This window comes from Alligator sinensis, unplaced genomic scaffold (assembly GCF_000455745.1).
Source record: "Alligator sinensis unplaced genomic scaffold, ASM45574v1 scaffold1386_1, whole genome shotgun sequence".
NCBI lineage: Eukaryota > Metazoa > Chordata > Crocodylia > Alligatoridae > Alligator > Alligator sinensis.
The window spans coordinates 488,828-511,297 of record NW_005842806.1 but is presented as its reverse complement, the minus strand read 5'-3'; the positions used below and the strand labels follow the sequence as shown (position 1 = coordinate 511,297).

At 46.2% G+C, this 22,470-nt stretch overlaps 1 protein-coding gene across 8 annotated transcripts in view; it reads right to left on the bottom strand.

Annotated features, from left to right (window-relative positions):
- The window catches only part of LOC102369594 (cell wall protein IFF6-like), a 33,397-nt gene extending 13,888 nt beyond the window's left edge, over positions 1–19,509 (bottom strand). Inside the window, exons 1-16 of one of the 8 annotated variants that reach the window (XM_025191293.1) lie at positions 19,371–19,509; positions 17,190–17,231; positions 15,054–15,113; positions 14,602–14,643; positions 12,752–12,796; positions 12,278–12,322; positions 11,276–11,320; positions 8,037–8,069; positions 7,573–7,614; positions 6,938–6,985; positions 6,568–6,612; positions 4,521–4,562; positions 3,237–3,290; positions 2,757–2,801; positions 1,408–1,470; positions 937–978 (exon numbers count right to left, since the gene is read on the bottom strand). In XM_025191293.1, the coding sequence (XP_025047078.1) occupies positions 937–978; positions 1,408–1,470; positions 2,757–2,801; positions 3,237–3,290; positions 4,521–4,562; positions 6,568–6,612; positions 6,938–6,985; positions 7,573–7,614; positions 8,037–8,069; positions 11,276–11,320; positions 12,278–12,322; positions 12,752–12,796; positions 14,602–14,643; positions 15,054–15,113; positions 17,190–17,231; positions 19,371–19,440 (763 nt within the window). In that variant the 5' untranslated portion in view covers positions 19,441–19,509. The remainder of the gene's footprint in view (positions 1–936; positions 979–1,407; positions 1,471–2,756; positions 2,802–3,236; positions 3,291–4,520; positions 4,563–6,567; positions 6,613–6,937; positions 6,986–7,572; positions 7,615–8,036; positions 8,070–11,275; positions 11,321–12,277; positions 12,323–12,751; positions 12,797–14,601; positions 14,644–15,053; positions 15,114–17,189; positions 17,232–19,370) is intronic. The other 7 variants (XM_006035130.3, XM_006035129.3, XM_025191294.1 and 4 more) reach the window with 7 other exon arrangements.
- Between the last annotated feature and the right edge of the window lie 2,961 nt (positions 19,510–22,470).

Here is a 22,470-nt window from a genome sequence, read left to right as displayed (position 1 = left end):
CCCCCCTCTAACTATCCTGATGCAGTGGGCAGTCTGGAACCAAGAAACTCCATGACTAGTGTGACCTTTAACAAATCACATTTATCCTTCCAGTGCCTCAGGTCCCAGTGGGAGAGGCTGCAGTGATTATGGGCACATTGAGAGACCTCACTGCGAGAACATTCTGCTCAGGTCCCTTCTGACCCTAACAACTATGAAACATTAGAGTGAACAGGGCTCAGAGGAAGGGAGGTGCACTCCACATCTTAGTGTCCATTACAAAGATAAATGCAAATTGCCAGTGCTATTTGTGCCAACCCACTGGGAAAGAGGACACTGCCATAGGTGTCACCAAGGGCCAGAGCTGGCCTCCAAAAGCTCTGCTGTTGCCGAGGGGCTGTGAAGGAGATCAGCTTGAATCTTAGAGTATGGGTTGACAAGTTCTAGAGGAAAGCTTTCTCCAACCCATCACTAGCTCTAAAGTAACTGGGAGAAGATAAGCATGTGGGCTTCCTGCACCCCTTCTCCACAACCATGGCCTCTTTTTACAGAATCACCTTCCCAGGCCAGCTGAGACTGTATTTCAACTCTGTTCATTAGGTGGGGTCTAAGAAGGGCTTTGTGGAGGCTCTAGGCAGCAGAATCAGGGAGGAGTTAGTGGAGGGAGAGTGGCACTGCCAGACAGGTGAAGGAATTAGATTTGTACTGGAGTGTGCTACTATGCCAAAGCCTCCAAGAACAGTGGGTGGAGCACCTTGCCAGTCACACTTGCCACTTCATGGGGGAAAAAGAAATAAATAAAAGAGGAAGCTTGCACTTCCCAGAATATTGTCACTTGGGACAGAGCCAGGCCTTGTTTCCTCCCCAAGTCATTTATGCCGAGTCTCTTCCCCCAATCTTCTCATTCCACAGGAAAGATGCAGCAGCAGCTATTCAGGAATTAGAAATGGGACTCACCAGTAGGATGTGCTGTGGAGTCCTGCTGGACAGTGACTGTGTCTAGGGACAAAAAACAAGGCAGAGCATTATCCATCGTGAATGATTTGGTCTCCATCACACCTGCCCAGGTGTCATCCCCACACCAGCTTGCTTGGCTTTCCATGGCCCATTCACTCCAGAGAGCCCACCAATTGGACTGACCTCTGTCCACAAAGATTCTGACCCCTCAGGGATCTGTTCCCTGCTCCCAGATATTTGCACCTAGGTGTAGGAGATGCTACACCCTGTAGAATATCCCCACAATTGCAAGCTGACAGCCCTGTGAGGCCCTTGCAACTGCACTGGAAGTCAGCAGCTGAACAGGTCTTGTGGAGCTCAATATTGTACCTGGGCTGCATTTAGGACATCAGCATACTTCTTTAGAACTAAGAGACTCCAAGGTCTCTAGGAAATGCAACCCCCCCATGTAAAATTCAAATGGGGACTCACCCATCTTTGCCATCAATTCCTCAGTGGTAGACTGGTTGGAATCTAGTAAAACAAAGAAATAGACTTAAAGAAAAAAAAAAAAAAAAACCAAAAAAAAAAAAACAAGCCACACATTACAAACCATACATGGCAACCTACCCATTTCCTCATTATTAAATCCCTGTTAATCAGACTGTTCTATACTCCTGCTATGGATTCTGACCAGGAGTGTGAGAGATAGAATAGACACAAAGGAGATGTTGTTCATCCCAGAGATGAACTAATGAGCATCTAGTTGACTACAAAAATGGTCTCCAGCACAAGTGATAGCTGTGTCACCACTTCAAATCATTTGGATTAGACAAAGTCATGTATAACTTCCAGAGCAGACCAATCCTACAGTGGCTAGGGCAGGGGCAGACCAGACCAAAGATCAATCTTTGTTTGTTTGTTTTTTTGTGTGCATGTGTGAGATCTGGAAGAGAGTCTATTTTTTGTCCCCATCTCCTTGTGAATGGTCCAGGAACAAAGCTGATAACAACCCAACTGATCTGAGAAATAAGTTAGAAGTCTGCCTATGAGATTTAAGTTTCCAGATTTTGGCCCCTAACTGGAGGCACATGACGATGAGGAAACTGGTTGGGCTCCTGCAAGAGCTGCTAAGGGTATTCATTAGTTAATGGTTTACAGTGCTTTGAGGAAAATATTGTAAAACCTCAGTGGCATACTTGGCAGTGCAGGGTAGGTACGCAGAGAAGAAAGAAAAAAAAAAATGCAGCCAGCATGACATCCACCTGTCTCAGTCCTGTGTCATTCCCCAAGTCTGAATAACCCAATACATTTTACTGATGGACTATCAGATTGTCAAGCCTAGAGCAGGGACCAAACATGAAGGGAGCCCTTCTCTCTACAGCTGACTTCCTCGCTCTCCTTCATTGGGGGTCTCCTTCACAGAGTAGATGGAAGTGCATTCCAAGCCTCTCCATTAGGCAAGACTTGTACAGAGCTCTGGGTACCAGAGCCAGGGAGAATGAGAGGGGTGGGGAAGGAGGGGTACAGATATAGTGGTGAAGGGTTAGGTCTTTCCTGGAGCATGCCTAAAGCTTCCAAGAGTAGTGGGTGAAGCACCCCGCCCATCACACCTCACCTTCTCTAAGAGATGCAGAGAAGGTTGCACTACCTGCAGTATTGCCCACACAGGGCATGAGGGCACCAAGCCGTACTACACCCACTTTCATTCTTCCTTCCTCCTCCTCCCCCCCACAAACATATCATGGGTGGGCTGGGTCTCTGCCCCCACCCCGGCATCCTGCTTTACAGGAAGAATAAGGTCACTCAGCAGCAGTTAAGACACTAGAAGGGGGACTCACCAGTAGAAGCTGCTGTGGTGTACTTCTGCTGAACAGCAACCACATCTAAGGACAACAACCAAGACAGAGTTACACATCTTGCGCAGAGGTGAAGGAGACAAAGTTACTCTTGTCCAGCAGAATCCCCACAGCAGGCTGCCTGGCTTTCATGGCCTGTTCACTCTAAAGGAGACACCATCCATGATGACCTCTCTCCACAGATTCTACCCTCAGAGCCAGTGTTTGCTACTACTAGCTATCTGGACTCAGGTGTGGGAGGTGCTAAGCCCAGCAGGATACACCCAAAGTCTCAAACTGACATCCAACAAGGATGCTGCAGTTGTGCTGGAAGTCACCAACTTCTCTCTAAACAGGTCTTCTACTGCTCAGTATTGTAACTAGGGTACTTCCAGGATTATCAGTACACTTCTATAGGACCTGATGACTCAGAAAGCTGTAGAAAGTTAAACCCATTCTTCTGCAATTCAACCAGAGACTCACCTCCCATCTTTGTTGTAGACTTTTCAGTGTTAGACCTGGTGAAATCTAGTAGAACTAGAGCAAAAGTGAGATTTAAAAAACAAACAACCACCACACACACACACGAAGACACTCACTTCCTCTTAATTAAACTCTGGTGATGAAACTGCTACACTTCTATTAAGTCTGACCAGGAATGAATCAAAATGATGTTGTGGCTACCAAGCTGAGAAATCACTCCTATAACAGTCCAGCCACCATTCAAAGGGCACTTCTGTTTGAAAGGTGACCACATAAGAATTGCTCTCTCTTAGTCTATCAGTCCCTTGCTTGTATTCAGAGTTATTGGCCAGCTTCTGAGACTTATATGAAGGCACGTCTTTTTACTTTAACTAGCTCAGTACAGTAGGCAGTTCAGTGGGCAGCCTGGAACCAAGAAGCTCGGTAACTTGTGACCCCTGATAAATCATAGTTTAGCCTTCTAATGCCCCAGGTCCCAACCATAAGATGGGAGGGGCTACAGCGATTACAGTCACTTTAAGTGACCTTGTTTAAAAAGACATTAGAGAGTGAACAGGGCTCAGAGGAAGGAAAGTACACTCCTTAGGTGTCCTTTACCAAGATAAATGCAGATTCTAGTGCTTTTTGTGCCAACCCTCTGAGAAGGATGAGGCTGCCATCAGTGTCACCAAGGGCAGAGCTGGCCTCCAGAAGCTCTGCTCTTGCTGGGGTGCTGTGAAAGAGCCCAGCTTGAACCTTAAATCAGGACTGGATTATGGGGTGACAAGCTCTAGAGGAAAAAAATTCTCACCCGTCACAGGCTCTACAGTAACTGGGAGAGGATAAGCACGTGGGCCTCCTGCCCCCTCTATAACCATGGGCTCTTAAAAACAAACACACACACACACACACACACACACACACACCACCCCCCAGGCCAGTTGGGACTGCATCTCAACTTTGTTCATTAGGTATATTCTAAAGAGGGCTCTGGGCACCAGAGTGAGGAAGGAGGTAGGAGTGGGGAAAGGGGCACTGCTAAAAGTGGTGAAGGAATTAGGCTTGTACTGAAGTAGGCAGGAAGCCTCCAAGAACGACGGGTGGAACACCTTGCCAGTCACACATGCTGCCTCATTGAAAAAAGGTGAAGCTTGCATTTATCAGTCTCATCTTCTTGGGACACAGCCAGAACCATTTTCCTCCCCAAGTCACTCATGTTGGTTCTGTTCCCCCTGGTCCTCTCATTCCACAGGAAAGGTAAGGTCACACAGCAGTAGTTATTCAGGCATTAGAAGTGGGACTCACCAGTAGGACCTGCTGTGGTATTCTGCTGGACGGTGTCTGCACCTAGGGGCAATTACCAAGACAGAGCATTGTACATCTTGAATAATTTCATCTTCATCATCACACACACGTCCAGAGTCATCTGCAAACCTGGTTGCTTGGCTTTGCATGGTCCATTCACTCCAAAGAGCCCACCATCTGAAGTGACTTTGCCACAAAGATTCTGGCCCCCCAGAGACCTGTTCCTTGCTCTCTGCACCCAGGTGCAGGAGATACAAAATCCTGCAGAATATCCCTGTCACCCAGCAATTACATCCTGCAAGGTCCCTGTGACTGCACTCAAAGGAACCAGCTGAACAGGTCTTGCTGCGCTCAATATCATAACTGGGCTGGGTTCGGGACATCAGTATGCTCTTTTAGGACTAGAGGACACTGAGGTTTATAGGAAATGAAACCCTCCTGTAAAATTCAAACAGACTCATCCATCTTTGCCATCAATTCCTCATTGGTAGACATAGTAGAATCTAGTAAAAACAAAGCAACAGAAGCTTACAGAAAAAAATATTGACACATACAGGGGATCCTACTCAGTTCCTCACTATTAAAACCCTGTTAAAAATCAGACCATTTTATATTCCCATGAATTCTGACCAGGAGTGAGTGGGATGGAACAAACACAGGGGAGACGTTGTCCCAGGGAATACTTCTAAGCAGTCAGCATTTGGTTGACCATGAACACACACACACACACACACACACACACACAGGTGGAAGTAGTAGCCATGTTGATACTTCAGTAATTTGGATTTGATAAAGCCATGGATAGTTTCTCAAGTATACTTGGAAGTGATGTTGCGAGCATGTCCACCTGCCATCCCTTCCCTCCTCTCCCTACAGCCTCCCCCACAAAGTCCTAATGCCCCTGGATGCATTTTAGCAACAGACTAATGGCATCAAGCTTCAGCTCAAGCCTACAGCAGGGACCAGACATGAAGGGAGCCTGTCTCTATATTTGACTACCTGCCTGCAGATACCCATGATGCTCCAACTGTTCTGCCATCATTTATGAAGCACAGTTCCGCTTTCAAAAGTGACTATGTAGAACTACCTCCTTCTCCCTAAGCACATCTGTTCTTTGGGTCTATTCAGAGTTTTATCTGCCAACTTTTTAGACTCATGTGTGCTGGTTCCTCTATTCCCTCTCACTGGCCTAACACAGCAAGTCATTTCGTCACTCCAGCACTAATTTCTTATGTGATCCTGGATGAATTATTTTGCCTTCCAGTGCCTCAGTTATGTGATAGGGGTCCCATTAATATCCTAGTGAGAACAAGGCTCGGAAGGGAGGTGCATTCCACACCTCTGTGCACATCAGTGTAATACATTCCCCCCCCCCCCCAATCTGTGACACCAGAGAATGAACCCAGCAAAGGGGATGAAGCTGGAATAGGTATCACTGATGGCAGTGCTGACCTGCAAAAGCTTTGCTACTGTGGAGGGGCTGTGAAACAGCCTGATTGACACTTGTCAGAGCCCAGGTTGAGTGCATCGGGTGGCAGGTTTCTGCTAACATGTCACTGGCTCTGAAGTAACAGCAAGGAACAAGGTCTGCTCTGCCTCCCTCCTCCTTTGGGGGGCCCGTTTTTTCCATGGAGGGGCTCCCCAGCATAGTTGAAAGTGCATTCCAAGTCTGCTCATTATGCAAGATCTGAAGAGGTCTCTGCAAAGACTCTGGATACTAGAGCCAGAGAGGAAGTGTGTGCAAGGGAGTAGGGACCCAGCTAGTGTGGTACAAGGGGTATACCAGTCCTAGAGCATGCTTGAAGCCTCCAGTAATAGTGGGTGAAGCACCCTGCCCATCACACTCACTTTTCTAAAAAGGAAGCAAAGCTTGCATTACCTGCAGTATTGCCCACTCAGTGAGAGCACCAAGCCATGCTGCTCCCCTTTCCTTCCCCCTCCCCCATAATTAATCATGTGCTGGGTCTCTACCCCCTAGGCCTGCTATTCTACAGGAAGAATAAAAAGGTAACTCAGCAGCAGTTAAGGCATTAGAAGGAGGACTCACCAGTAGGACCTGCTGTGGTGTCCTCCTGCTGGATGGTGACCACATCTAGGGACAACAACCAAGACAAAGCATTACACATCTTGCATAGAAGTGAGGGAGAAGAAATTCTCCTGTCCAGTGTCATCCCTAAAGCAGGTGGTTGCCTGGCTTTGCATGGCCCATTCACTCTGAAGGAGCCACCATCCAAGATGATCTCTCCCCACAGGTTCTGCCCTCAGAGCTAGTGTTGCCTGCTACTGGCTCTCTGGACCCAGGTGCAGGAGGTGCTAAGCCCGGCAGGATATACCCAAAGTCACAAGCTGGTATCCCACAAAAATGCTGAGGCTGTAGGAAATTAAACTCACTCTTCTGCAATTAAGCAGAGACTCACCTCCCTTCACTGTAGACTCCTCAGGGTTAGACCTGGTAGTATCTAGAACTAAAGCAAAAGAAATTTAAACACAAAAATACATATATGAAAACATTAAGCTTCCTCTTAATTAAACCCTGGCAGTGAAACTGTTATGCTTCCATTGAGTCTGACCAGAAGTAAGTGGGATAGAATAAAAACCACAGGGAAGACATTGTCTCAGGAGTCCTCTGAAGCAGTAAGTGTCCGATTGACCACAAAATTGGTCTCCAGCAAAAGTAGTGGCTGCTTTGCTATCTTGTCCATGTGACTTAAGTAAAGTCATGAATAATATTGTGTGGCCCAGTCCTGTAGTGACCAGAGTGTGGACAGGCTAGAGGCAAGTCAACTCTTTTGGAGATAAAGTTTTCCTACTCCTGTTCCTGGGCAATTAGTATATTTTCAGAATTCACAGCAAGACTCAAAGGACACAAGAGCTGAGGAAACCCCCAAACATGATTGAGACCTGGATTTAGCCTTAGAAGTGTGATTTTTTCTTGAATCTCTCAATGCAGACTCCACCTATTTGGTTGAGCTCCTCAGAAGAGCTTGAGGAAGGGGATTTACTAGTTAATGTTCTCAGCAGAAGTTATTCAGGCATTAGAAGTATGACTCACCAGTAGGACCTGCTGTGGTGTCCTGCTGGACAGTGACAGCATCTAGGGACAATTACCAACAGATCATTACACATCTCGAATTATTTTTATCTCCATCACAGACCTGTCCAGTTTCATCCCCACACCAGGTTGCTTGGCTTTCCATGGCCCATTCACTACAAAGAGCCTGCCACCTGAAGTGACCTCCCCCACAAAGACTCTGGCCCCTTGGATCTGTTCCCTGCTCCCAGATATTTGCACCCAGGTGCAGGAGATGCTACATCCTGCAGAATATCCCTGCAATTGCAAGCTGACATCCTGTGAGGCCCTTGTGACTGCAATGGAAGTCACCAGCTGAACAGGTCTTGTGGAGCTCAATATTATAAACTGGGCTGGGTTTGAGACAGCATTATACTTCTTTAGGACTAGAGGACTGATGTCTCTAAGAAATGAAGTTCTCTTGTAAAATTCAAATGGAGACTCACCCATTTTTGCCATCAATTCCTCAGTGGTAGAATCTAGTAAAACAAACAAAGCAGGAGAAGATTAGAAGAAAAACAAACTGAAACACATGAGGCAACCTACCCCGTTCCCCATTATTAAAGTCCAGTTTAAAAAAAAACAGACTGTTTTTTATAGAGTCCTAGACGTTCATTGTTTGAAAGTATTCCCTGGGACAGCATCTCCCCCGTGTCTATTCCATCCCAGTTGCTCCTAGTTAGAATCCATGGGAGTATAAAAAAAGTCTCCAGTAGAAGCGGTAGCTGAATCACTACTTCAGTCACCTGGATTAGACAAAGCCATGTATAAACTTCCTAAGTGGACCAATCCTGCAACAACTAGAGTAGGGACAGACCAGACTTAAGATCAAAGTGTCTATTGTTTTGTTCCTGGCTCCTTGAGAATGGTCCAAGAACAAAGTTGACAAGCTGCCCAAGAGATTTGAGAGGGAAAAAAAAAAAAATTAAGATTTGGCTATGGGGTTTCCACTATAGGAAAGGGGCTGAGACCTGCAGACCCCAAACTGCAAATACGTGAAAATGAGGAAGAGGGTTGGGATACCGAAACAGCTGCTAAGGGCATTCATTATTTCATAGACATTAGGGACTGGAAGGGACCTCATGAAATCATTGGGTCCAGCCCCCACAACCACAGGCAGGAAGTCAGCTGGGATCAAGTGACCCCAGCAAGAAATATGACCACCTGTTTTTGAGAGCAGTCCAGAGTAGGTGCTTGCACCACCTCTGGGGGGAGTTTATTCCAGAACCTGGACACACGCACCATAAAGAACTTTTTTCTTATATCCAGTCTAAAAATTGGCCTTCCTAGAGTTTATGGCCATTAGAACTTGTTATCCCTTGGGGAGCTCTAGTGAACAGGACCTGGGAGAACATCTGATGTACCCTCTTACGTAATTGTAGGCTGCCACCATGTCCCCCCCGAGCCTTCTCTTCTCCAACTGAAGAGTCCCAAGTCCCTCAGCCTCTCCTCATATGGCCTGCCCTCCAGACCTTGGATCATAAGTGGCTCTCCTCTAGACTCTCTCAACATCCTTCCTGAAGTGACAGGCCCCAAATATTGGATGCAGTACTCCAGCTGCAGTCTCACCAGAGCAGAGTAAAGCAGGAGGAGGACTTCCCTGGTTTTGCTCGAGTTGCATGCCAGAGTTTGGTTAGCTTTGCCCACCGCCGCATCACATTCGTGGCTCATATTCATCTTGTGGCCATAATCAAGACCCAAGTCCCTTTCAGTTGTGGTGCTAGCAAGCATAGCACTGCCAAGCCCGTAAGTATGCTGAGGGTTCATCCTACTGAGGTGCAGCACCTTGCACTTCTCTGCATTGAAGGCCATCCCATTCTTCACTGTCCATGCTGAGGCACACGTGCCAACCAAAATGCCTTCACGTGCCAGACAACCCCTGGCACGGGTGCCAGAGCATATGTTACTGATGTAGGGAGTCATTCCCTCTGTAGCCGACTACCTGCTTGCAGATGCACAAGATGCTCCCACTGTTCTGTCATCATTTATGAAGTGCAGCTCAGCTTTGAAAAGTAATTATGCAGTACAAGCTCTTCCTCCCTAAGCACATCTTTTCTTCAGGTGTATTCAGAGTTTTAGGGCACTTATACACACACACTTTTTCATGCTGCGACATGCCAGGGATGCAGCGCATTGGAACAGACTCAATTAAACTGAGTCTGCTTTGCATGTGAGCCAACATGCACTGTGCTGCATCTCTTGCAGTTGTATAAGTGGCAAAAAACAAACAAACAAACAAACGTCAGCCGTGCACTTTCAAAATGACACCTTCCAGGTGGTTTAGTTTAAGAGTGGACCACCACCATTTTCTATGCACTGACACACATTTTGCAGCTTATACAATTGGAGATGAAGTGCCAGGTGTTTTTCAAAGCACCTGGCACTGTGGCACATACATGTGTAAAAATGCCCTTATTTTCTTGAAGAACATGGACTGGATTAAGCCATGAGTGACCAGATGTGGAGATGAATCAGAGCGGAGGCAGACTAGAAGCAAGCCAATCTTTTCTAGATCAAATTTCTATTGTTGTTACATTCCTGGGTATTTGCGAATGCCCAGGAACAGTAGCAGAGAATCTGCGCCAACTTGAAAGAATAAAAAAAGGGAAGATTCATTTGTCTATGCGAGAGGTGGTAGAACCTGAAGAAGCCAAACTGAGGGTTTCCTCATCTCTTGCGTCTCTGTAGAAATGGTGGAGGGAACCATTACATGTCACCATGGAGGTATGATTTTGTCGAATCTCCCAATACAGGCTTCACACTTCCCTGGTTGAGCTCCTAAAAGAGATTCCTTAGCTAACCTTTGACAGTGCTCCATGACCTGCAAGGCCAACATTTTAAAATAGCTACTAGTGTTGGATACTCAAAGTCACTGGTAGCCCAGCATGGAGGTACCCAAAACAAGTGACCTCTTCTGAAAAGTTTGCTACAAGGGCTATATATCATTGCTCTAGAGTCTTCAGCACTGTGCCAGATGCTTCTACAGGGAAAGTCAAAGGTATGCTCAAGTCTCAGTGTCATGCTGGGATAGTGTGGTGAACCACACTAGTTTGTGGGCCACGGCACACAAGAGAGTGATGTGGGCAGGACCATATCCAGAGTCCGAGTTCCTGCATTGCCAGTTAACCCATCTGTAAATTCATCAGCTTTCAGCTCAAGACTGGGGCAGGGTTCCAAATCATGCCCCTGGAGTTCTCCTTCAGAGTTAGTTACCTGCCCCCAGTTGCTTACAATGCTCCACCTTTTCCAACATTATTCAAAGAGTACAGTCCTGCTTTCAGAAGTGACCTCGTAGAGCAGGCCCCCTTAGCTCTTCTGTTCCTTGGGTGCATTCAGTTTTTATACTCTGATTTTGGCAATTACTATGCAGTATTGTCTTTTCCTACAGACACAGTTAAGATACTAGAAGTAGGCCGTGCCGCAACTTCCTCCTGCTGGACAGTGATGGCATGAGTGATGCAACCCTTACCCTACAGGAGATGTGTAAGTTGACATCCTGCGAGGACCATGCAGCTGCTTTAAAGCCACAAACATGCAAGCTTCTCCCCAAACACATCTCATCATATACTCAATATGGTAACTGGAGTGCTTTAGGGATATCAATATGCCTATATACTACTGGATGACTCTTGGAGTTTCCTAGAAAACAAAGCCCTCCTGAAGATCAAATGGAAATCTCACTCACCTCCTATCTTTCCTGTAGACTCCTCAGTGGTCAACCTGGTGGTACCTAGTAAGAAAAAAAAAAAAAAAACAAAAAAACAAAAAAAAAAAAACACAACTAGATATTACAAACAAACAAACAGAAAAGGTACATGGGAATGCACTCACTTCCTCTTAAATGCTGTTAATTAAAAGATCTGTGCTCCCTTTGAATCCGACTAGGCATGAGTAGGATAACACCATCCCTTTATTTGTTTTGTCTCGGGGAATATTTCCAAGCAGCTGACCCAGATGATCATGAAACAGGTATTCAGCAGAAGTGGTGGCGGTTTTATTACTTCAAAATCATTTAGACTAGATAAAGTCATGAATAATACCCTATGCGGCCCAATCCTGTAATGACTAGAGCCAAGTCAAATATTTTTCAGGAGAGCTGGTCTGAAGAAGTTTTGCTACTGTTGAGGGGCTATAAGGCAGCCCAATCGACACTCAGAGCCCAGGTTGAGTGTGTGGGGTAGGAGGTTTTAGAAAAAAAGAACTTGCTAACTTGTCACTGGCTCTGAAGTGACAGCAAGGATAACATCTGCTTTACCCCCCCTATCTTTCACTGGTGGCTTCCTTCACAGAGTAGCTCCCCAGGGCAGAAGGAAATGCATTCTGAACCTGTTCGTTATGCAAGGCCTGAAGAGGGCTCTGAGCACCAGAGCCAGAGAGGAGGCAAGAGATGGGGAGGAGGGGCCCAGCTAGAGTGATGAAGAGGTTAGGTCGGTCGTGAAACATACTTCAAGCCCCCAGAAGTAGTGGATGAAGCACCCTGCCTGTCACACTCATCTTCTCTAAAGAAGCTTGCACTACCTGGAGTATTGCCCACTCAATGCGTGAGGGTACCAAGCCGTGCTGCTTCTTTCACCGCTCCCCCAGGCTTAAAATCAATTATGTGCTGGGTCTCCACCCCCAGGCCTCCTATTCTACAAGAATAATAAGATCACTCAGCAGCAGTTAAGGTATTAGAAGGGAGACTCACCAGTAGGACCTGCTGTGGTAACCTCCTGCTGGATGGCGACCACATCTAGGGACAACAACCAAGACAGAGCATTACATATCTTGCATGGAAGTGAGGGAGAAGAAATCCTCCTGTCCAGTGTCATCCCTACAGCAGGTTGCCTGGTCTTGCATGGCCCATTCACTTGGAAGGAGCCACCATCCAAGTGGATCTCTCCCCACAGGTTCTGCCCTCAGAGCTAGTGTTGCCTGCTACTGGCTCTCTGGACCCAGGTGCAGGAGGTGCCAAGTCCTGTAGGATATTCCCAGTCGTAAGCCAACAACGCACAAGGACCACGTAGGTGTATTGGAAGTCACCAGCTTCTCCCTGAACTGGTGTTTTAGTGCTCAATATTTTAACTGGGGTACTTCCAGAGTATCAGTATTTTTCTATAAAAATCTGACAACTCTAAGGGTTATAGGAAATTAAACCCATTCTTCTACAATTCAGACTCACCTCCCATCTTTGCAGTAGACTCCTCAGCATTAGGCCTGGTAGAATCTAGCAAGAGAAGTTTAAAACAAAGACACATGTGAAGACACTCACTCTCTCTTAATTAAACCCTGTTAATGAAACTGTATTATAGTTCCAATGAGTATGACCAGGAGTGAATGGGATAGAACAAACAATACATGAAAGACATTGTCGCATGAGTACTTCCAAATAGCTGTTGACCACAAAACAGGTTTCTAGTAAAAGTAGTGGCTGCTTTGTTACTTGAATTGTGTGGACTAGATAAGGCCATGAATAATATCCTTTGTATTCCAATGCTATGACAAGAATGTGGATAGGCAGAAGCAAGTCAAATCTTTGAGATCAATTTTTCCTATTGCTTTACTCCTGGGAATATACCAATCGTTGTCAACTTTGTTCCTGGGCAATCAGAGGTAAATTTAAAAAGTTACAGGTAGAGAAATCTGGAGAAAGCAAGGCTCAGATGCATGGGAGCTGAGGAAACCCTCAGACAAGGATGTCACTTTAGAAGTATGATTTCCTTGAATATCTCACTGCAGACTCCACTTGTCTGGTTGACCTCCTCAGAAGAGCCGTCAGAGGGATTTATTAGTCAATGTTCACAGTGTTTTGAAAAGGCTAGTATTTTCAAGATGGTTGCCATCTTTGGATAGTCTATTTTTGATAGCCCAGCAGAAGATACCCCAAGCAAATCTCTTTGGAAAATTTGACTTCAAAAGTGCCATGTGCCATTGCTGTGCAGTCTCCAGTGTGCTCTGGGATGCTTCTACAGGGAAAAGCAAAGGCTTGCCCAAGTTGCATTGGTGAGCTCGACCAGCGTGGTGAAAGCACACCAGTTTCTATAGCAAACATGTCCAGCCGTCTTTGACCCCAAGTCTGAATGACCCGATACATACTTAGAGACAGCTCAAGGTTGATGCCACAACCTCTGGTCTGGAGGAGCTAGGGCCAGGCAGTGGGGATGCTAGGAGCAGCAGCCAGGCAGAGCCTAGTCTGCACATGCACTTCTCTTCACACACTGCTTACCTCACCTCAAGACACCCTTCAAAGTGAGGTTGTGGCTACCAACCCAAGAATCGCTCCTATAAACTTCTGCCATAATTCAAAGGACAGTTCTACTGTCAAAGCATGACCATATAAAAATAAATAAATAAGTATTGCTCCTTCTCTCAGCACCCACAGTGCCAGCTCACTGAGAAGGACAAGGCTGCCACAGGTGCCACCAAGGGCCAGAGCTGGCCTCCAGATGTTCTGTTGTTGCTGCCAAGGGGCTGTGAAGGAGCCCAGTTTGAATCTCAGTCTGGGTTGAGTTTATGGGGTGGCAAGTTCAAGAGGAAAAGAAAAAAAATTCTTACACATCATGGGCTCAACAGTAACTAGGAAAGGATAAGCACATGGACCTCCTGCCTCCTCCTCCACAACCGGGGGCTCTTTTACAGAATCAACTCTCCAGTGCAGTTGGGGCTGCATTTCAATTCTGTTCATTAGGCAGAGCCTAAAGAAAGCCGTGAAGGATCTAGGCACCAGAGTCAGGTAGGAGGTAGGGGTGGGGAAGAGGGAAGTGCCAGAGAAGTGAAGGCATTAGGTTTGTACTGGAGTACACATGAAGCCTCTAAAAACAGTGGGTGGCACACCTTGCCAGTCACACTTGCTGTGTCATTGGGAAGTGCAAGCTTCACCTCTTTCAGAGTATTGTCCTCTTGGGAAGAGAGCCAGACCCCTTTTCCTCCCCAAGTCACGTGTGCTGGGTCTCTTCCCCCTGGTCCTCCCATTCCACAGGAAAGGCAAGGTCACTCAGCAGCAGTTATTCAAGCATTAGAAGTAGGACTCACCAGTAGGACCTGCTGTGGTGTCCTGCTGGACAGTGACAGCATCTAGGGACAATTACCAACAACACAGAGCATTACACATCTTGAATGATTTTATCTCCATCACATACCTGTCCAGTTTCATTCCCACACCAGGTTGCTTAGCTTTCCATGACCCATTCACTACAAAAAGCCTGCCACCTGAAGTGACCTCTCCCCACAAAGATTTTGGCCCCTCAAGATCTCTCCTGCTCCCAGGTATTTGCACCCAGGATATCCCTGCAGTTGTAAGCTGACAACCTGCAAGGATGCTGCAGTTATGTTGAAAGAAGTAACCAGGTTCTCCTTGAAGGCCTTGTAGTGGTCAGTATTGTAACCTGGGTACTTGCAGAATATCAGTACACTTCTATAAGACCCAACAACTCTGAGGGATGTAGGAAATTAAACCATTTTCTGTAATATAAACAAAGATTCACCTCCCATCTTTGCTGTAGTGTCTTCAATGTTAGACCAGGTGGAATCTAGTAAAGTTAGAACTAAACAGAAATACACATTACTATACTCACTTCCTCTTAATCAAACCCTGTTAATGTAGCCATCATATACACCCATTGAGTCTGACCAGGAGTGAGTAGAATAAACTACAGGGAAGACATGGTCTCAGGAGTACTTCCAAGCAGCAAGTGTCTAGTTGACCATGAAACAAGTCTCCAGCAGAAGCAGTGCCGCTTTGTTACTCAAATCATGTGGACAAGATAAAGCTATGAATCATCCTGTGTGATCCAAACCCCAGCATGGGGGATAGACCACTAGAGGTCAGCCAGTCTCTTCCAGACCAAATTTTCTACTGTTTTGCTCCTGGGAATTTACAAGAGGCCTAGTACCAAAAACAAGCAGACAATCCAAACCATGTTAAGTATAAATATTTTAAAAAAATATACATATATATACACACACACACACAATTTTCATCCATCGGTGATATTGTTTCCACTTTGAAAGATATGACAAAACCTGGAGAAACCAAGCAGCAGAGACATAAGAGCTGAAGAAACTCTCAGAGAACAGACCTGCATCATTATAGATATGCGATTTTGTTGAATATTTCAATGCAGACTCCACCTGTTTGGTTTAGAGCCTCAAGAGCTATGGGGGAAGATTTATTAAAGTAATGTTTACTGTGTTCAGAGGATGGCAAAGCCAATATTTAAATGATTGCTAGCTTTGACTACACGTTGCATTACCAACAACTGAGAAGTATCAAAAACAAGTGACCCCTTTCAAGAATTTGGGGGCAAGTACAATGTGCTGTTGCTGTGTACAGCAGCCAATGAGCTGTGGGATCATTCCACAGGAAAAAAAAACCAAATGTCTTCCCCAGTTGCAATGGCATGCTGGAACAGCGCAATTAAAGCACACCAGATCCTACAACCTCTGACATACAATGTAGTGATATGGCTGGCATCATGACTACCTACTTTGGCCGTGGAATCTAATGGATCCAGCATTCACTTCAAAGTGAGCTGACTGGCATCAGCCTTCAGCTGTAGTCTCGAGCAGGATTATTCCTAAAATATACACGTCTCTGGAGTTCTTCTCACTATAATGGCTACCTGCTGACAGGTCCAGCATGTGTTCTTACTGCTTCACCATCATTCATAAAGTACAGATCTACTTTATGTGACCAAGTCAGTCTGGCTTCTTCTCCCTCTGCATGCCACCTCCTTGGGTGCTTTCAGAGCTTATTTGCTGACTTCTGTGATGTCTATGTGGTTGTATCTTTTTAGTCTCAGTGGGCTGACACCGCAAGCTGTCCAGAGGTTATTCTGGAGTTGAGATGTTGGGTCAATTTCCTATGCTAGGTAATTCATTTAACCTTCCAGTACCTCAGATCCTTTCTGCAAGATGGAAAGTATTGCAGTGATTGGCATCACATAAGACCCTTAGAGTGAACAGGGCTCAGAAGCAAGGAGGTACACTCTATATCTTTGTGTGTATCAGCAATATAATCACATTTCCTTCTGCAATACCTGCACCAACCCACTGAAGAGGACAAGGCTGTCAGGTGGCACTGAAGGCATAGCTGGCCTTGCTCCTGATGGAGACACAAACAGCCCTTCCTCAACTCTCAGAACTGGGGTAAAATTTATGGCTCCAGAGAACGCCAGCACAACAAATTTCTAACCTGGCACTGGCTCTAGTCAGAAAGGACAAGCACATGCCCCCCCATCAGCCCCAAGCACTAACAGAGCAGCTCTCCAGGGTGGGTGGAACCACAATTCAAGACTCTTCACAAGGCAAGGGCTCTGTGAAAGCTCTGGGCACCAACCACAAAGGGGCTAGCAATGGAGAGGAAGGGCCCTACCAGAGAGGCAAAGTGGAAGCATCATGTATGCTTCAGGACACACCAAGAGCTGTGGGTGAAGCACCTTGCCAGATCCACTTGCTTACTCTTTAGAGCAAGAAAATCTTTCCTGGATTATTGTCTACTCAGGGCATGAAGGCAGAGCCATGCCTCATCCCTTCCCCTCTTCCTCCTTACCTGCCACTTATGCACTGGATCTCTGCCCCAGTCTACAGCTGAGGTCATTAAGCATTAGAATAGGACTCACCAGTAGGACCTGCTGTGGTGTCCTGTGTGGAAATGACAGCATCTAAGAACAATAACCAAAGCATGCCATTGCACATCTGTTGTAGGCATGAAAGAAATGAAGTAATTCCTGTCTAGCATCATCGCTCCAGCAAGTTGCCTGGCTTTCTAAACCATTGTCTGAAGGACCCACTGTCCAAGATGATCCCTCTCCACAGAGATTCTGCCCCCTCCTGCAGAAGATGCCACGCTCAACAGGATATCTTTGCAGTTACAAGTTGACATCCTGTGAGGTCCTTATGACCATGTGTGTTGGAAATCACCTGCTTCTCCCTGTAGGGCTCCTTACTCAAAGCTTGCCTACCTGATGCAGTATGATACAGAGCACTTCCACATGTAAGCTAGGGATGCTCTTATCAACCCCTAGTGGAGACACAACATATGCTTGTAGAAGCCTTTCTTCTATCCCTTCACGTTGTCTTCAAGTATCCACTAAGCCAACTATGCCCTCTCCATTTGGCACTGTTATGTCTACATCAAGCATTTTTCACCATAGCCATGTCAACAAGGGGATGCATCACTTTATTCACCCTCCTAGAGGACTTGGCTACACCAGAAAAATCTTTCCCCTAAAGACCTCGGGCAGGGGAGGAAAGAGACAGGAATGGACTCAGTCCTTGGCTATGGATAACAACTAAATACATAGTGGGTTTTTCTTCCCCACATTGGCTGTGTTAAAAAAAAAAAAAAAAAAAAACAGGCAAAGGGAATAGGGACCTACACAAGAGTGTTCTTGGGGGGCAAGGGATTGATTTTTTTTACTCTGTCTACATTAACATTTCTAAACAGTGTGGCACCTCTCATCCTGTCATCCCTGATGTAATAGGGATACATATGCCTTTGCAGGATACAGGCCAGCTACATTCCCTTTTCTGAAGCTGCTAAAAATCACCTCTGGCCAACACACCATCTTCAACCAATGTCCTGACTGTACCCCACACTCTAGGTAGGGAATCACACTAGCCAGTCACTTCTCAAAACCTTTCTTTAGAACTGATATCAGAGTGTAACCCTGCAAGGTTAAGGAGGACACAGAGACCATGTCTCCCATGCCAGATCTTCCCCCTGTCCCATCCCCCCCACAGACACAGGTTGTAGGGTCAGACAGGGTGCATGTCTGTCTGCAAGAGAAAGGCTGATGAAACATTGCACAGATTCCTTCTCCGTTTGGGACCCAATACAGTTTCTCCCTGGTGGGTGGGACACTGGACTTAGCTGCCAGTAGAGAAAGGCATTGAAGGGGGCAATACGGGGGTCCCTACACACCCCTATTCAGGCTCTACAAAACAATGTTGCTTTCTTTACAGAAAGCAAAACAGCTGCTCTTTGAGGGTTGCCTTGCTTCCCATCCCACACCCCCTGCGGCCTTAAAATAGTTGCAGTAAGAGGGAGAAAGAATGCAAACAGAAGGGAAATGCAGCAATAAAAACTGACCCAGTTTTAAAGCACTGCTCTGTAGGGGGGTCACTTGTGAATCCTTAGAAACAAAGCTCACTCAGAACTACTTCCTATGGAAGATTTAAACCTGCCTCAGCCATATACATGACAAAGGAGGGTCTTTTTACCATGGTCACACACTGTTGGGGCAGTGTTACATATCTGTTACTCAGTGTGCTTCTGTACCATAAGTTAACAAATTCCCTATCTAGTTACACAAGCCCTTTGTCAGACACTAGCAGCAAGCGATCAGATTCCAAATGGAAAACAGACAAAATAGTTCCAAATACACTAGGCAACAAGACAAGGATAGTTAAGAAAGAGTTAAAATGCAAGTTGCACTTCTTCTCCTGATGTACTTTTCATTCTGTTTTTTTGCCTTTCACACCAGTTCTATTGGTTGCATCTTTTCTTCCTACCCAAGTTCCTTTTTCTGTTCCCCTTTCCCAGCTGGGTCTCTGCAGGTTTCTCTACCCCTCTCCTGCACCTCCATGGCACTTCCTCTGGTTCTGTGTGTGCTCAGCTTCACTTCAATACTCCACAGCAACATGATGCTGGTGACTGGGTACCTAGCCCCTGATGAGACTGTAGCATTTATTTCATGTCCAGGTCCATTTCTTATTTGGTGGTCAGCCAGTATCTATCTTGAGACTATGCCTCTGACCTGTCTCTTTCTGTCCACCCCACCAAAAGGCATTAAAATTACCTGGGGTTCCTGTTGGAAAAGCCAGCACTAAAGCCAACAAGGCCAGGAGAAACAACATCTTCTTCAGCATAGTTAGCAGCTTGCCTCTTAAGGGGATGCAGTAGGAAGAAAAGGTAGCCAAGCACTATAGTGCATGGATGCTCTCCTCTAATTAAAGAAAACCTGGGGCCTGGGCAAGGGGCATTCCCATTGGCCAGTTCCCATCCTAGAACAAGGAGAATTACCTTATTAGGGAGTGCAGGGGGGAGAGGGAAAGTACAGCTGGTTAGCAACAGCCTGGGAATAGCAACTACAGGTGCTTGAAGGGAGCCTGTCTCCTGAGCCCTTTGCTCGCCTTGCCTGTGGCAGGTGCAGTAATCAAAACCTATTCCCACCTTTCTGTGCACAGCAGGAAGTGGAAATTCCTGTTCTACCTCCTTCACTGGCTTGCAGGCAAAAGGCTGATCTCAGGTAGCTGCAGGGCAGGTCATCCTCCTTTTTAAGTTACACTGCAGCCCTAGCAGATTTAGCATTAAAGTTCAGAAAAATCTTCCTGTCAGAACACTAGGACAGCAAAAGGGGAGTTGTGGGATATCCTGCATTGATGGTTTTCAAAAGCTGAAAGAGGTTTTGATCTGGGATGATATAGGAATAGCATATCCTGTGTCCTTGAGGGGTTGGACTAAATCAGCTTTAAGGTCCTTTCCAATACCAAGAGCCTTGATTTCCTGTGCTCTCCCATTAGAAGTTGTATAATGTTGGGGGAAGGAGATGGGGGAGTTTTTATGAGTGGAGGTTTCTCTGGATCACATCAGGAAAAAGCAGAGGTTACAAGCCTTTCTGACACCAAGGCCAATGTTTTAAAAGCAGCCATTCATTCATCTCAGAGTTGAAAAAGAGACATTCGTCTCATTTTTGTTCCCCAATAAAATAAGATCCCTAAAATAAGTGGCTGTGTCTGAACATTTTGGCCAACCCAGTTTAAGCCGAGAATCTGCCCTCATGGGTCGCATCCAGTCGAGTGCGGATGTGTGGTATGCAGTGCCACAGATCCATTTGCGACCCTGCATGTCGCACGTGCTGCACATACAGGCGTTCATCGCACTGCTCATTTTGAGCATGGGGGAAGGGGGAGGGTTTTGACACCAGGATTGCTGCGCCTTAAAAAAGCAGGCAGCATGCACTGCCAGAAACCGGAACCTGGCCAGCTGGAGTCACACTGGCTGCCAGCCACGCTCCATGCCGCTGAACTGCTGTGGCTGCAGCCCCCGGAGGCTCTCAGGACCCCAGGTAAGTCTGCTGGGGCCAGGCCAGGTGCTGGCCACCGCTTCCCCTACTCTACCTGGGGCAACATGCCATGTGCTAGCGCGCACATGCATGGGCCTTTCCCAGGGACAAACACCAGCTATGCCGCTGCTGTTTGTCCCTAGGGAAATGCACATTCCCACTCTTGGGGGCACACCCATGAAAGTCAAAACTAAAACTGTTTACTTTGCTGAAGACAGGTCAGGTCCTTGAAGAGAGATTCTGATCTGCAAGACGTGACAAGGCAAGAATATCCCTTTTAGGCACTGGTCCTTGTGACTCCTCAGAGTCAGAGCAGCTGCCTGGAGAGAAGACATGGATCACCTAGCCATTTAGTCCTCTGCAGAGCTAGCTCTACTCAGAAAGGAGGAGATGGCAACTCTTTCTGCCAGGCATCATCCATAGCCTTGTTTACTAAATTGCTGCACAAAGTCATAAGCTGCATCTCTGCTGGGGAATTTTTACTATGGTTATCATGTTATCTGAGGCAGTTTCTGCCTTTGGAGAAACCTGTATCTTTGAGCCTCTCCCCTCAGAAGAGACCATGTGGTCTGTGTCCAGTGAAAACCCTATGGGCAAACATGCCAGGGCAGTTTGCTTTTATTTCACAAGAAGTAGAGGGAGCATGACAGTTGGCATATCTCAGATAAAAGCACATCTACATCCCTTTTCAGACTTCCCCAAAGATCTGTTTGCTTAACATCAAGACTGAGGGGAAAAATTAGAGGGAGTTGATTAGTGCCTGTTCTGTCCAAACGAGCTACAAAATATTGCACAGATTGAAAGAGATAGGAGGGAATGGAACAGGGTAGGGGGCTTGGAAGGGGGTATCAGTGGGAGCAAGTGGGATAAAAGAGAATACAAGAAAGCCTATAAGAAACACACTTACAGACTGAAGAACATTTCCTGACCAGGTGGAACTACTGAACTATGCAATAATCTCACACGGAGCATGGCAAAAATAGGAAGCTATAGGGCATTTTTACATGTGCTTGGGTACGGGACATTGTAGTCAGAGTGGCTCCAAGAGCCATTCTAATTAAAGCGCTCACAGCATCTCAATCCCCCTGCTTCAAAATGACAGCAAGGACACTTTAACTAAAGCTTATTGAATAAGCTTTAGTTAAAGCACCCCCGCCACCATTATGAAGTGCAGGGCTACTGATACACGAGACACAGAGGCTGCTGAAGGAGCACTAATTAGCTCTGATGCGCTGTAATTATAGCACATCAGAGCAGCCTTGCCACATGTCTACAGGCATGTTATTTGAATGATGTGTCTCACTGAACCCAAGAGCCTGCCTGGATTTGTTAAGAAAGTTCTCTCCTGAAGCCAACAATATTGAAGAAATAAAAGTTTATGAAGCTGAATATATACGAGGATGCTCATCCACAGTACAGGCATGCTGAGTTCATCATTAGGTTTGGCTTGGTTTGGTTTGGTTTTGTGACTAGCAATTAAGGGAAGAAAGGTGGAGCCCAGACCTGGGACCCAGCATATCATATGCTTGGATATTTTTATTTCCATTCATCATGTAAAACGTTGTGTTTTGAACTAACCAGCATTGAATCTCAGCCATCCTGCATTCATGTGTGGGCCAACAGGCAGAGTCAAAAGTTCAGTAAGTGAAGAGGAAACAGTACAGAACAAGTGTTTTCTCAGGCAATATTCTCATTTCATAGTAGCTCTCAGCTGTTTGGCCTCCTGGATCCTGCCTAATTACATAGGCAGTGTGTCCAATACACTTTATGTACTTGTCTTAAAGGCCAAAGGCAGCCTACAGGAAATGGATTTTTCACTTCTTGCCCTTCATTC